We start from the raw sequence: 12489 nt of genomic DNA, 5'->3' as shown, positions 1-12489 counted from the left end.
TTATATATATATATATATATATATATATATATATATATATATATATATATATATATAAATGAATAAATAAAAATAAATAAATAAATAAAATAAATAAATAAATGAATTTGTGGAAATGTAATCCATCTTTTTCATGTTGGCCCATTTTGATCAGCATGAGGAGGGGATGATGACGTAATGCTTCCTCACATTACCTCATCATATTATGATTAAAACTATATATTAAAAAAAAACACCAACCTTATAATATTACAATTAAAAGGGTATATAATATTTTTTTCCCTTAATACAATTAAAAGTTTATTTATTAAATTAATAAAAACTATTGTGGGTCGGGAGCAAGAGCAGCATAGGTTCTCTTGGGCGACACATAGTTTACATTATCACTAGGCTTCGAGACGTGTGAATGCAGATAGTAATTATTTTTGCAAGGAATGTACGTGAACGACTTGTCGTCTCCATGGTCTTTAGGTCTACATGCAAACTCTTTACAGTCTTCTTCGCATCTCTGATTTGGAAGCCCGGGAATGCAGTTGTTCGAAACGTCTAAAATCTTTTTCTTTATCAATTTTTTGCACGCAGGTCCCACCTAATATAAAATCATAAATATTTAAACATAATTCAACTAATTATTTAGATAAGGCGGAAATATATTTATAAATTTTTAATTTTGGGTGTAATATTTAAAAAATAATTAATTTGTTACCATTTAAAATTTTAATTCTATTCTCAAATTTTTTTAAAAAAATAAAAAATAAATTATTAGAAGGAAAAGTCAGCATTGTACCTTAGTGAAGAAATTATTCCTCAATGTGAAGTTGCCGAGTTTAGGCAATTTACAGATCTCCTCCGGCACCGGACCGTACAACTGGTTGTCCGCCAAGTACAACAGCTCCGCCTTAGCCAAGCAAGCAAACGACAGCGGAATCGGTCCGGTGAGCCGATTCTTTCCAGCGTCGAACAGCACAGCATTCTCCAAGTTACCGATCTCACACGGCAAGTACCCGTCCAATTTGTTGTTGAAGAACACAATTTCTTCCATTGTCTTCTTGGCGTCGCCGATGCTCCTCGGAATTTGGCCGGTGAACTGGTTGTTGGCAAAGGTAAGGAACCTGGCCGGAGTTCTGCCGAGATTGCTAGGCAGAGATGAGCTGAATTGGTTGTTGTTTATGTAAATCGCGCTGATTATATCTAAGTTGAAGAGCTGCTTTGGAATAGGGCCGCAATAGTTGTTGAATCGGAGGTCTAGGAATGTCAACAGTGAAGCTCCTAGAACATTGTTCGGAAACCCGCCTGTAAATGTTGAGAATTGTTGGAAGGGAGTCCCACCACAGCATATATTTAAAATGAACTATATCCTACCATTGTGGAGAGTCGTTATTCTATGTTATCAGAAGTATGTCCTCAATATCATAACATTGTAGAGGGTCGTTATTACTAACATGGTAACAAAGTCATGCCCTTAATCTAACCATGTCAACAGAGTCTTCGGACAATATCATACCATTTTGGAGAATCATTATTCCTAACACAGCAATAGAGACATGCCCTTAATTCAACCATGTCAACAGAGTCGCCAGACAATATCATATCATTTTGGGAAAATCGTTATTCCTAACATGATATCAGAACATTTCTTAACTTAGTTATGTCAATAGAATCCTCAATTGTCGAGGACTCCAAAGAAGCAGTTGAGCCTCGATTAAGGAGAGACGGTCCAAGGGCTCCATAGGCCTCAGGGAGAGGATTGTTGGCATCTCTCGAAGCCTTTTGGGAATATCATACCATTGTGGAGATTAGTAATTCTAAGTTTTACTAGATTTGTTCGAGTTCTTGTCGATCGAATCGAACGGATTTGAGTGAAATTGAAAGAATTACGAACCTGGAAGCTTGTTGTTGCTGAGATCCAATTCATAGAAGAATCGTTGGCGATTGATTTTCTTCGGGATTGGGCCGAGGAAGAAATTGGAATTGGCGTGAAACACAGCGATATCGTCCAATTCGTCCATGAATCCTTCCAGACAGAGCTCTGGACCTTGAAATTTGAAGCCATTAAACATCACTGCAGAAACAGCCCTCTCTTTCTCCACCGGAAGAGGGTCGCATCGGAACCCTTTGTACCGGCACACGTCTTTCCCCTTCCATGTCTTCACCACGTCCATCCTTCCGCCGGTGATTTTCTTCCTCAGCCTCTGTATCACGAAATACGCCTTTCTCAGCCGCTCATTCTCGAACTCTGGCGGCGGCGGCGGATACTTCGGTGCCGGTGGTGGATACTTCGGTGTTGGCGGCGGATACTTCGGAGCCGGCGTTGGATACTTCGGTGTTGGCGGTGGATACTCCGGCGCTGGAGTTGGATATTTTGGATTCGGGTCCGGATTCTTGGTACCACCGCCGATGATGATTTCCAGTGACTCCCGGGAGGCGGACCGGGCAGCCGCCGGAGAAGGAGGATGAAGTAGGAGGAGGAGGAGGAGAAGGATTGAAAGAGAAGAGAAAGAAGCCATGGCTGCTAATGGAAGAGGAGAAAGAAGGGGGAAAGTGTTAAATAGAGTTTTTATTTATTTATTTATTTATTTACAATTTAAAAATTATTTAGAGGTACTTAAATGAATTAAGTGATTTTTAAAAAAATATTTAAAATAATAGACCGTTATTATTACTTATATCAATAAAATACATTTTTTTTTTTTATAAATAATAAGAACTCGAGTGTGTCGGTCTGAAAGAACGTCAATTTATTTATTGAAGAGTGCTTAAAAAATGTCTATTTTGTAAGAATTGGAATATATAATATGATTTGATAGTACGAGACAAAGGGAGTTCACGTGGTGAAGCTGCCAAGAAGTCACCATAGCTCTTGGGACGACTTCTCGTCATTTTTCCAAATTCCAAAGTATATATATGTATATATATATATATATATATATTATCTATAGTCGGGAGGAATAAGGGCCAATGATTACTAGTTAACGACTTTTCAACGATATTTTCATAGTCCCTTTTCTATTTTTTGCCCACTTAGCTCGGTTGTGTTAAGATATCTATTTAATTTGTGATATTGAAATTTTTTTGAGATTCACTTTAACGAGATGGAAATTCTCTGTTAGCTAAATGGGGATGAAGACGAATATGAGGTTTTTTGTCATCGACCCCACCTTGTTCCGACATACATACATACGTACGTAGCAAAAATAAATGTAAATTTTTGTAAGGATGAAGAATAAAATAGGAGGTGGGTATAGGGACATCTACCTCGAACATTTATGCACAAGAGCTATGAAAATGATCTTTTCACTGCCGAGTTTAAGCGTCGCTTTTAAATTTTTATTGATATTTTTTTAATATGGTATTAATCATAAATATATTTTTAAACTAAAAAAAAACATAATATTAATTATATTTTTTAAAATTTAAAAATATTTTTAAAATAAAATATTAACGGATCCCATAAACATAAAATATATATATATGAGTGTTTTTTTTTTATAGTATTAAATTATTATTGAGATTTTAATTATTTTTTAGATAAATTAGAAACTTTAGAAATATTTTTATTAATTTATGAAGTAAGTCTNTTTTTTTTTTTTTTTTTTTTACTGTTTAATCTTTTTGTAATAATTTTTCAATTAAACTTCATAGAATTTGAAATCAATAATTTATAAAATCTTGAAACAAATGGTTGGTTCAATGAAGAATCTTTGTTGAAGCTGATTTCTGTATTTCGTAAAATCCTTGATGCGAGTGCGTTGATCGAATCAGGTGACGGTGAAACCCGCGGTGGCGGCGTCCTCTGGGCGGTCTGGTGGTACAAAATCCCTACGATCAGTGCAGTCGTTGAGGTACTGTAATTTTCTTCTCTTGGTGGTTTCAATGCTCTCTGCCTAGTTTAGGTTACCTGAAATTTCTGTTTCGAAATCCATTGTTTGTTCTGTTTTATGTAATGTAGTGTATGCGAATCGTTTCTAAGCATGAAATTTCATATCATTTGGTTATTTTTCCGTCTGAAAAGTTGAATTTCAGCTTGCTTCCTGCATTTGATTCATCGTGGGAAGGAGTAAATCTGTTTATTTCTTTTTCAACGGATAATTTCCAGTATCTTCACTTCCCCTCTCGATTCCAATAATTGTTAGCAGTTTAGCTGCAGGACTGAGCCTGTCAATATGCTGTTTGTGCACAGCCTGCTTTGTTTCTTTTCTTGATCATGAAAAATTTACAAGAGCTAGCTACACTTCAATCCAATGCAGTGTCGATTATCCATTGTTTGCTCCTTCATTCATTGTCTTAGATACCATAGCAGATTGTACGTTGTTTCAAATTCGAAGTCGATCCTTCTAAAGATGTTTGTTTGCCATCCAAGCTGAAATTAGTTGTAATACTTGGGAATTTTTCTGCTATGTTTCTTTTACCATTGTTTTGTATGACTATATACCACATACTCTACTGTAAGCTCCCAATTCCCATTTCGAGATTCTTCAAAGGAGTTACCGTGTATGCTAGATTTTGTACTCCGGGGTTTGTTTCCATTATGTTTGTTGAAATTCCAGGAGTTGTTTGGAGGATCAAAGCTAACTGACTCCTCTGCTATTTTCAGTTCGGAGTTTAATGGAAAGCTAACATTAGTTTGTTGATGATTGTTTAGACCATCATTTTTCCATTTAAATTCTTTTCAAACTGAAATGATCATATCTCTTGCTGCATTATCTTCATTAATCTAGTCACTTATTCTTTATTAAAATGAAGGTCTGGTTGTTTTTCTTCTGTTATTCTTCTTCCATTAGGTTTACTAAAAGATATGATCAGCATGACTTCATTTCACGAACTAAGAACGTTAGTGTAGAGATTGAACATCATTGTCTCCATTTATTAAGATGCGCTGATGACCATTTCCCTTCGCCTTGGGATGGGAAAGAAAAAGGGAAAAAAAGTATTNGGGGGGGGGGGGGGGGGTATGAGTATAGGTATAAAGCGTCATTCTTCTCCCTTTCCATCAAAGTTCGAATGATTAAATGCTATATGCATTTCATAAACCTGTATTCATGACTGGTGTAGTTTTTTTTTTAAGTTGGGGTGAGGATCAATCTCTTCCCGTTTAGTCGAGGATTTAATACCGTAACTAGCTGATCTATATTCAGATTGACAATATAAGTTGTCTACGATGTTTTGATAAATGAAAAAGGAACATGTAACAGGAAAAAAAAAGAAGTATTTGTATGCATATTGAGATTTATTGCCTTCATTGATGTGGATGCATGTTGCTTGATCCTAATCCTCAGGTGCAAATGGATGCATGTAGTTTTTTTTTTGTTCTAACATTGTAGGATATTCAAACCTCTGACATTTTGGTCGAGAATATAGTACTATGTCAGTTGAGCTATACTCATGTTGATAATTGATACAAAACACTACAATTGTGTAAAGTTGTACAACTAGACTTTTATTTAAATTAAATTCTTTTCTTACTGGTTTACATCATAGTGCCGATGGCCTTCTTACTGCGAGTTTCTTTCCTTAGATGACTGATCATAGTGACTGAGTATGTTTACATCATTTTTGAGCTGTGTTCTGTTTGCTGAGGGTTACCACATTATTTATGTGACCTTTCAGTTATCCCATCCGGTTCCTTCAAAATCTGTGATCAATGTTTGATAATTTTACGTAATGCAATCTTTCTATCCAAACCATGTAGGCGATGTATTTACTTTTTCGAGATGTTTGACATGGCAAGAACATGAGAAGTAGACAGCAAAACTAGTTGAGCTGAAAGTTTTTTATCAATTCAATTGATTCATTAGAATCCATTCCAGTTTTGTCCTTAAGAGTTACTTGCTAGTCAAACACTAAAGTGTATGGCGTTGTTCTTAGCTGCTCTATATTATAATTTGCTACCCAGGTGGATTGATTTGCCCCAAGTACTACCACTCATAAAATCTAAGAATGTCATTTATGTCACTTTTAGAGAAGGTTAAGTAGTAAAGTTTGACAGCAAGTTCTAAGATGGTGTGCTGGCAGAAATCAAAAAAATTTCCCCCTCTTTGAAGGCAATGATAGCGAAGTTGTTAATGCTAGGGTTGACTGTACGGTCTCATATCATCATCTTGTTTTATTGATGTTTGGCAGTTGAAATCATTTGTTAAATGAAGGCTACTCATTGCTTACATGCTCCCCCCCCCCCCCCCNCCCCCCGCCCCCCGCTTCTGCTCCATCTTTTATCCTCCTCTTAAACTGAGTGGTTGAAGTTTTGTTTAAATTAGGGGAGTCAAAAGAAACAGAGCCCAGCTGGTCACTCTCATCCAGTTATGGTGGTCAAAGGCCATGTGGGGCATGATTTCAAAAGGTACACAAAATTTTTCTTTTGGACGACAACTAATAGGCCATCAATGGCTGTCCATCTATTCACTTAAAGGCTCACCATACAACATGAAATGGGGAAAATCAAACACAATTGCCATTTTTTGACCAAAAGGATGGTGGTTGAAGTAGCTTTGAAAGCTTTGCACCTCATTTTTTAAGGAATTGAAGGTTCTTCTTTATCACCGTGTTTAATTCGAAGTTGATGGATCTGAAATGGTGTTTGGAGATTGGAATGGTTGTGAACATATAGGAATTGCGGTTTAGTATCTTGGGTTGTTGATTCTGCTGGATTGGGCTTTGAGCTGAGGTGACAAAAGGGTTAGCAGCGAGAGAGGGCGTACGATGGCAGCAACGGGTGAATTGACGATAATGACAAAGTATAAGAGTCCAAGCCCATCGTTAGTAGATATTGTCCTATTTAGCCCATTATATATCGCCATCAACCTTTCGATTTTAAAATGTGTCTGTTAGGAAGAGGTTTCCATACTTTTATAAGAAATGTTTCGCTCTGCTCTTCAATCGAACGGTGGGTGGCAATGGCAGCCATGAGAGGACACATAGGCACACATGTAGCTAGCATCACTTTTTTTTGTCTTAGGATGACTTGGCTTAATTGCAAACTCTCAGCTATATAATCTCGACATGTATTTCATTAAGAGATCAGATATTTCAAATTTTCCTTCCCCTCTAAATGGCGTTGAACTAAAAATAAAATTTGAGTCATTTTAATAGAGTTATCAAATATGTATGTATTTATAAGGTAGATTATAAATTAAATACACAAATAAAACTATGTTTTTCGTACGTAGGATCCTCATTACATCAATATTTTATATTGGTGATAGATTAGATTAGAATTATAAACAATTGTAAACTCAATCTAGTAGTACACTTGACCTCGAGAAATCGGAGAGCTATAAAGGAGGGTTCTTTTCCTGTTAACTAAAAAATACAAACAAACGTTGTTCGTTCTTTCAAAAGTTGTAATATTATCCTTAACCATTCATAAACCTTTGAAAACTATCCTTAGAGTAGAGAAATCTGCTAGAACGTTGAATAAAAAATCAACTTATCTAGATGTTGTTCTTACCTGTTTAGTTAGACTAATCATTCTAGTCACCGAGACGTGTCATTTTAGGACGAAATTAAAAAACGAGCCTAAAAAGAGAGGGTAACGTATAGAATGAAGGGGTTAAGGCCCCTAATTGAAAGCGTGAGTTTGGTATAACAACTTTCTTGGGTCAAAGTAAAGCATTGTCCTGTCTGCACCTTCCTTTGTCCTTTTTTGTTTTTCCAATCCCCATTTTCTTTCCCATTTTCATTTCAATTTACCTTTTTTTTAAATCTCGGGTTTAAACATTCCTTGTAAAGGTGTAAAACTTCTCCCTAGTATCAGTATCAGACACGTTTTAAAACCGTGAGGCTGATGACGAACAATATCTATTAGTAGTGGTTTGAGCTGTTACAGTATCCCTACCGACACTCGACTCTCGAGCCCAGTTAAAAAAAAGTCAAAAGAAGTGAAACGGTTGAATCTCTAAGCTTATAATATTAATATTAAAACATTAGATAGACATAGAAAAAGGCAACCTCAAAAAACTTTCAAAAAGAAAAAGGGAGTGTTTTATAATAACACCCAAATGAAGAAATCCATAAAAGAAAAGGGGAAAAAAAAGAGTCTTATTTGAAAGTAAAACCCTAGAAATCCTCTCTCTGTCATATTGAATTGGCAGCCATTGGCATTTATTTAGGTTTCTTAGGAGGTTGTTTTCATGGGGTCCGGCTTGGTGTGTGTGCCGTTGCGTTTCTGCCCGCCAACGGGACACACCGAAAGCACAAACATTTTCAAACCCCAATGCATATATAACATAAAGACAATCTCCACCAATACAACCCACCGCTTCCCCTTCCTCTCTCTCTCTTTTTCTCCTCTCCTCTGGTTCTTCAATCCCCTTTTTTCTCAGTTCCGCCGGACATGGATGGCCCTTTGAGCTCCTCCTTTTTCCTCTTTTGAATCCCCTAATCCAAGCTTCATTCGATGGCAATGCATCGCTATGAGCCAGCCGACGATGAAGCCCAAACCCATTTGATTTCGCTCGATTCTCTGTTTTGCGAGGAGGAGAAATGGGAAGAGGAGGAGGAGGAGGAGGAGGATGAAGATGAGCTAGAACAGACCCATCAAGCCCATGTTTTTTCTTTGGATGTTTTGGAGGAAGATCTATTTGGGGAAGATGAACGCCTTCTCTCCTTGTTGTCTAAGGAAACAGAGCAGTTGAAACAGAGCAATCTCAAGCTTGAACCTCTGTTAATGGATCCTTCTGTCTCTGCTGCTCGTTCTTCATCTGTGGAGTGGATGCTTAAAGTTAAATCCCATTATGGGTTTTCGTCTCTCACTGCAATTTTGGCTGTTGCTTATTTCGACAGGTTCCTCTTGAGCTTTCATTTTAGAAGTGACAAGCCATGGATGAACCAGCTTGTGGCTGTCACTTGCCTCTCGTTGGCGGCTAAAGTGGAGGAGGTTGAAGTTCCTCTGCTACTTGACCTTCAAGTATGTTGATAAAATGCAATACCCATCATTTCAAATCGTGTTGTTCAAAGGTTTTGGTTATAATTGAGCTTTGTTCTTGTAGATAACATGTTTGATTAAATGTCTGTTCAGGTGGAGGATGCGAAATTTGTGTTTGAGGCCAAAACCATTCAGAGAATGGAGCTTTTAGTGCTCTCAACTCTTCAATGGAGGATGCATTTGGTTACTTCATATTCATATCTTGACAACATTGTAAGAAGGCTTGGGTTAAAGACCAATCTTCATTTGGAGTTCTTCAAGCGTTCTGAGAATCTCCTCCTTTCTCTTCTCTCAGGTTAGAACATGAAACCACTTAAAAGTAGAGTTGATTTAGTGCTGTTCTAATGGAAATGAACTCGAAAATGTTAAAATTTGGATCTTTTTTTCTTGAATTCTCATGTTCAGAGTTGAAACTTCTTCTGGGTTTTGTTAGATTCAAGATTTGTGGGTTATCTTCCATCTGTCTTAGCAACTGCAACAATGATGCACATTATAGAACAGATTGAACCCCATAAGTCAATGGAGCACCAAGATCATCTTCTGGGTGTTCTTAAAATGAGCAAGGTTTGTTCAAGAACAAATCTCATTTCCATGTTGATTTCATTCAAAACCAGTTTGATCTTAACTTTTGAAACTCCATTTAAACAGGACAAAGTGCAAGGCTGTTACAATCTTGTAGTGGATCATTCAAAGGCATGTACCAATGGCTTATATCATTCCATCAATCCCCACAAGCGGAAGTACGAACATCATCAAGCTCCTGATAGCCCAAATGGTGTGATTGATGCTGGTTTCAGTTCAGACAGCTCCAATGATTCATGGGCATTGAGAGCAGCAGCATCAGTTTGTTCTTCACCTGAACCATCTTTCAAGAAGAACAAAACCGAAGAGCCAAGAATGTTATATCATTCTCTGAACAGGAGGGTCTGTTTGGACATTGTTGGCAGCCCTTCTTAGTTCATAATCCGCCCCCCTTTCCCCTCCAAAGAACTAGGAAATGATTATGTATGTGTTATAATGCTCTGCTCCATTTCTCACTTTTGATATCAAATTGCTTGCCCATAATGTTCTTGGCATTAGAATTGGAAGGTGGAAGGAAGAGCAGTGATGGGGATTTGATGGGAATGTTCACAAGAACAGAAGTGACCAGAAAAAAAATGGCATTGCAGAGGAGAAGACAAAAAGTATGCATTTCTACTTGATTTCAAATCAGATCACTTTCCTTTCTGTTTTGGAGGAAACTCTCATTATTATTAAATAAAGCACAGTAGTTCTTGGTTTCTTGTTCTGTTCATCACTGTTTTTACTTTTTTCGATTCATGATTTGAATATTATCTTTGTTTGATTCATTATTGAGCTGCTGTAAACTGGTTTAAAGGGAAAACAGAGCAGACCCACATGGTTTCAGGGAGAGATGGGTATGTCTTAAAACGAGCTATGGAGTGATCGGAGAAGCCAAGGTTGTCTTGTCTGTAGGAAAATGGTGTTTGATTCATTGTCCTGTCCGATCTTCTCTGAACAATGTTCTTATTAAAGCTGCATTTTCTTTGCACAATAACAGTGCCTTTCAGCCATTCAATCCCAATCTGAATTCTCTTGAATTTCCTTTGCTTTTTGGCTCTAAGTGAAGAGGGGTGGATTTTGATCTTCTAATAAAATCTCGTCTTACTTGGCCGACCGATAATACAACCGGGTTATCTTATAGATATATCTTTTAAGAACCCGTTTCAATTATAGGCCAAAAATTGCACTATTCACCTCGAAGTTCAAAGGAGATTTGATAGATCTCCATTTCCCAAAAGTTCAACCTTGTTCGGTGTCATGTTTCACCGACAAAAAAACAACGGTTCAATCCCGACCTAGGTAAACTTCAGTATCATGTCCCTGGGACAAAGAAACAACGGTTCAATCTCGACCCAGGTAAACTTTAGTGGCATGAGCCTCTAATAAAAAAAACAACGATTCGACCTCAACCCAGGTAAATTTTGGTGTCATGTCCATCTAACCAAAAAACAACGGATCAATCCCGACCCAGGTAAAATAATCAAGTAAATTTAACGATACAATTAAAAGAAAAGACGTAGCATTTGAAAAAGAAGTCGAGTCCAATCAATTTCCGGATTTACCCATCTCATCCTTCTTGTTGTATTAAGGTTGGGTAGAGTAGTGCAAATAGAAGGTAGATGTGTGCCATAGTTATAATAATTTACTATTGAGGGAAAAAAAAATAAATAAATAAAGGACTAAATGTTGAATCAATATTTGTCCCCACCCTAATAATAATGCTACAATTGCAATTATCAAGAAATTGGGGGTTCTTTTTGTAAAAAAAAAAAATCTATTTTTTGACCAAATATTTTGCTCATAATTAACCCATCTTTGTCTCTTGCTTCTTTAATACAATCAAAAGGGTTTCAATTTTGGACCAAAACCCATATTTTTTTTAACATTTTCTTATTCATAAATAATTAAATATCTTTGGTAAACAGCTGTAAAGTTTTTATTTTTATTTTTATTTTTAATTATTCTTAACCAATAAATAAATAAATAAATATATATATATATATATATATATATCTCACTCTAGTGATGAGTGAAGGGATGGGAGTCTTTCAAACTTTAGGTCCAACAATGTGGACCCCACTCTATTATTTTAAAATTTCTCGGTCGAGTATTTAAATTTATGACCCGAGTATTTTTAATAAATTCTTCTGCGTTCAAATCAACATTAGATTTATTGTGTCTCTCGAATCAGCTATATTCAACATCAGATCTAATGAATATCATTTTGTGACATAAAATTTTTAACGTTCAATAACTAGTATTACAATAAAGTCCTATACAGTATTTCAGTGCTAAAACAACACTTTTAAAAGTTCGAAAAAAATTAAAAATATTCCAAATTACATTCTAGAGTGTTTTCCAAGTAAAGCGAACAAGAAAAAATGGTTGAAAAAAGTAGCAAGACCATGTAAAAAGTATCAAACCCGACCCCATTTCTTTACCTAAACTTGTCAAACACTTATAAACCCGTCTAAAATCAACCTCCTTAATTGAAGATCGTAGTTTATAAGGACAGTTTACGTCCTTTTTTTCTTTAATTCAACCGTCAGCGAAATAAGAACCGAACGTATTTTATTTATTTGATTTATGAAAAATTAATCATTTAAAAAAAAAAATTGACAGAATGCATTTAATACACAAATATTGAATAATTTGAAAACAATATATTGTGGAAATTAATATTTATAAGAATCCTCAAAGTTTGCATCCAAAATTAATGCATCAATAATTTTGGAAGAATAATAACAATAAATAAATAAATAAATAAATAAATAAATAAATAAAATTTTAATTTATTTTTAGAGAGAGAAAGAGATAACATGAACAGATGGTTTTGTGCACTCTTTATGCATGACCCAACTTAATGCTCATGACTTTTTTTATTTATTTTATATATATATATATATATATATATATATATATATATATATATTTATTTATTAAAAAAATTAAAAAATTAAAAAATTAAAAAATTAAAAAATTAAAAAAAAAAAAAAAAAAAAAAA

General features: G+C 35.5%; 2 protein-coding genes and 1 long non-coding RNA gene across 5 annotated transcripts; 2 read left to right on the top strand and 1 right to left on the bottom strand.

Annotated features, from left to right (window-relative positions):
• Window positions 1-273: 273 nt before the first annotated feature.
• Window positions 274-2516, bottom strand: LOC111779070 (uncharacterized protein At4g06744-like). Its single transcript, XM_023659167.1, has 3 exons — window positions 1883-2516; window positions 788-1293; window positions 274-589 (listed from the first exon to the last, which is right to left on the bottom strand). Exons 1-3 carry the CDS (start codon window positions 2505-2507, stop codon window positions 323-325), a joined length of 1398 nt encoding a protein of 465 aa, XP_023514935.1. The 5' UTR covers window positions 2508-2516; the 3' UTR covers window positions 274-322.
• A 1166-nt stretch (window positions 2517-3682) lies between these two features.
• Window positions 3683-4629, top strand: LOC111791735. The gene is made up of 2 exons (XR_002814681.1): window positions 3683-3842; window positions 4137-4629. It is a non-coding gene; the product is annotated as an uncharacterized LOC111791735 (long non-coding RNA).
• Window positions 4630-8158: 3529 nt separating this feature from the next.
• Window positions 8159-10499, top strand: LOC111779331 (cyclin-D3-1-like). Of its 3 annotated transcripts, none has more exons than XM_023659484.1 (5): window positions 8159-8902; window positions 9014-9215; window positions 9354-9484; window positions 9569-9925; window positions 10001-10208. In XM_023659484.1, exons 1-4 carry the CDS (start codon window positions 8393-8395, stop codon window positions 9875-9877), a joined length of 1152 nt encoding a protein of 383 aa, XP_023515252.1. In that variant the 5' UTR covers window positions 8159-8392; the 3' UTR covers window positions 9878-9925; window positions 10001-10208. The 3 variants fall into 3 exon arrangements, 2 of the variants coding, with proteins under 2 accessions (XP_023515252.1, XP_023515242.1); XR_002812677.1 differs by adding an exon at window positions 10299-10499 and having other exon boundaries at window positions 8160-8902; window positions 9569-10104; XM_023659474.1 differs by having other exon boundaries at window positions 8160-8902; window positions 9569-10208.
• Window positions 10500-12489: the final 1990 nt, after the last annotated feature.

This window comes from Cucurbita pepo, chromosome LG01 (assembly GCF_002806865.2).
Source record: "Cucurbita pepo subsp. pepo cultivar mu-cu-16 chromosome LG01, ASM280686v2, whole genome shotgun sequence".
NCBI classification, from domain to species: domain Eukaryota; kingdom Viridiplantae; phylum Streptophyta; class Magnoliopsida; order Cucurbitales; family Cucurbitaceae; genus Cucurbita; species Cucurbita pepo.
Note: the sequence above shows the minus strand (reverse complement) of the source record. Positions and strands in the feature narration are given on the sequence as shown.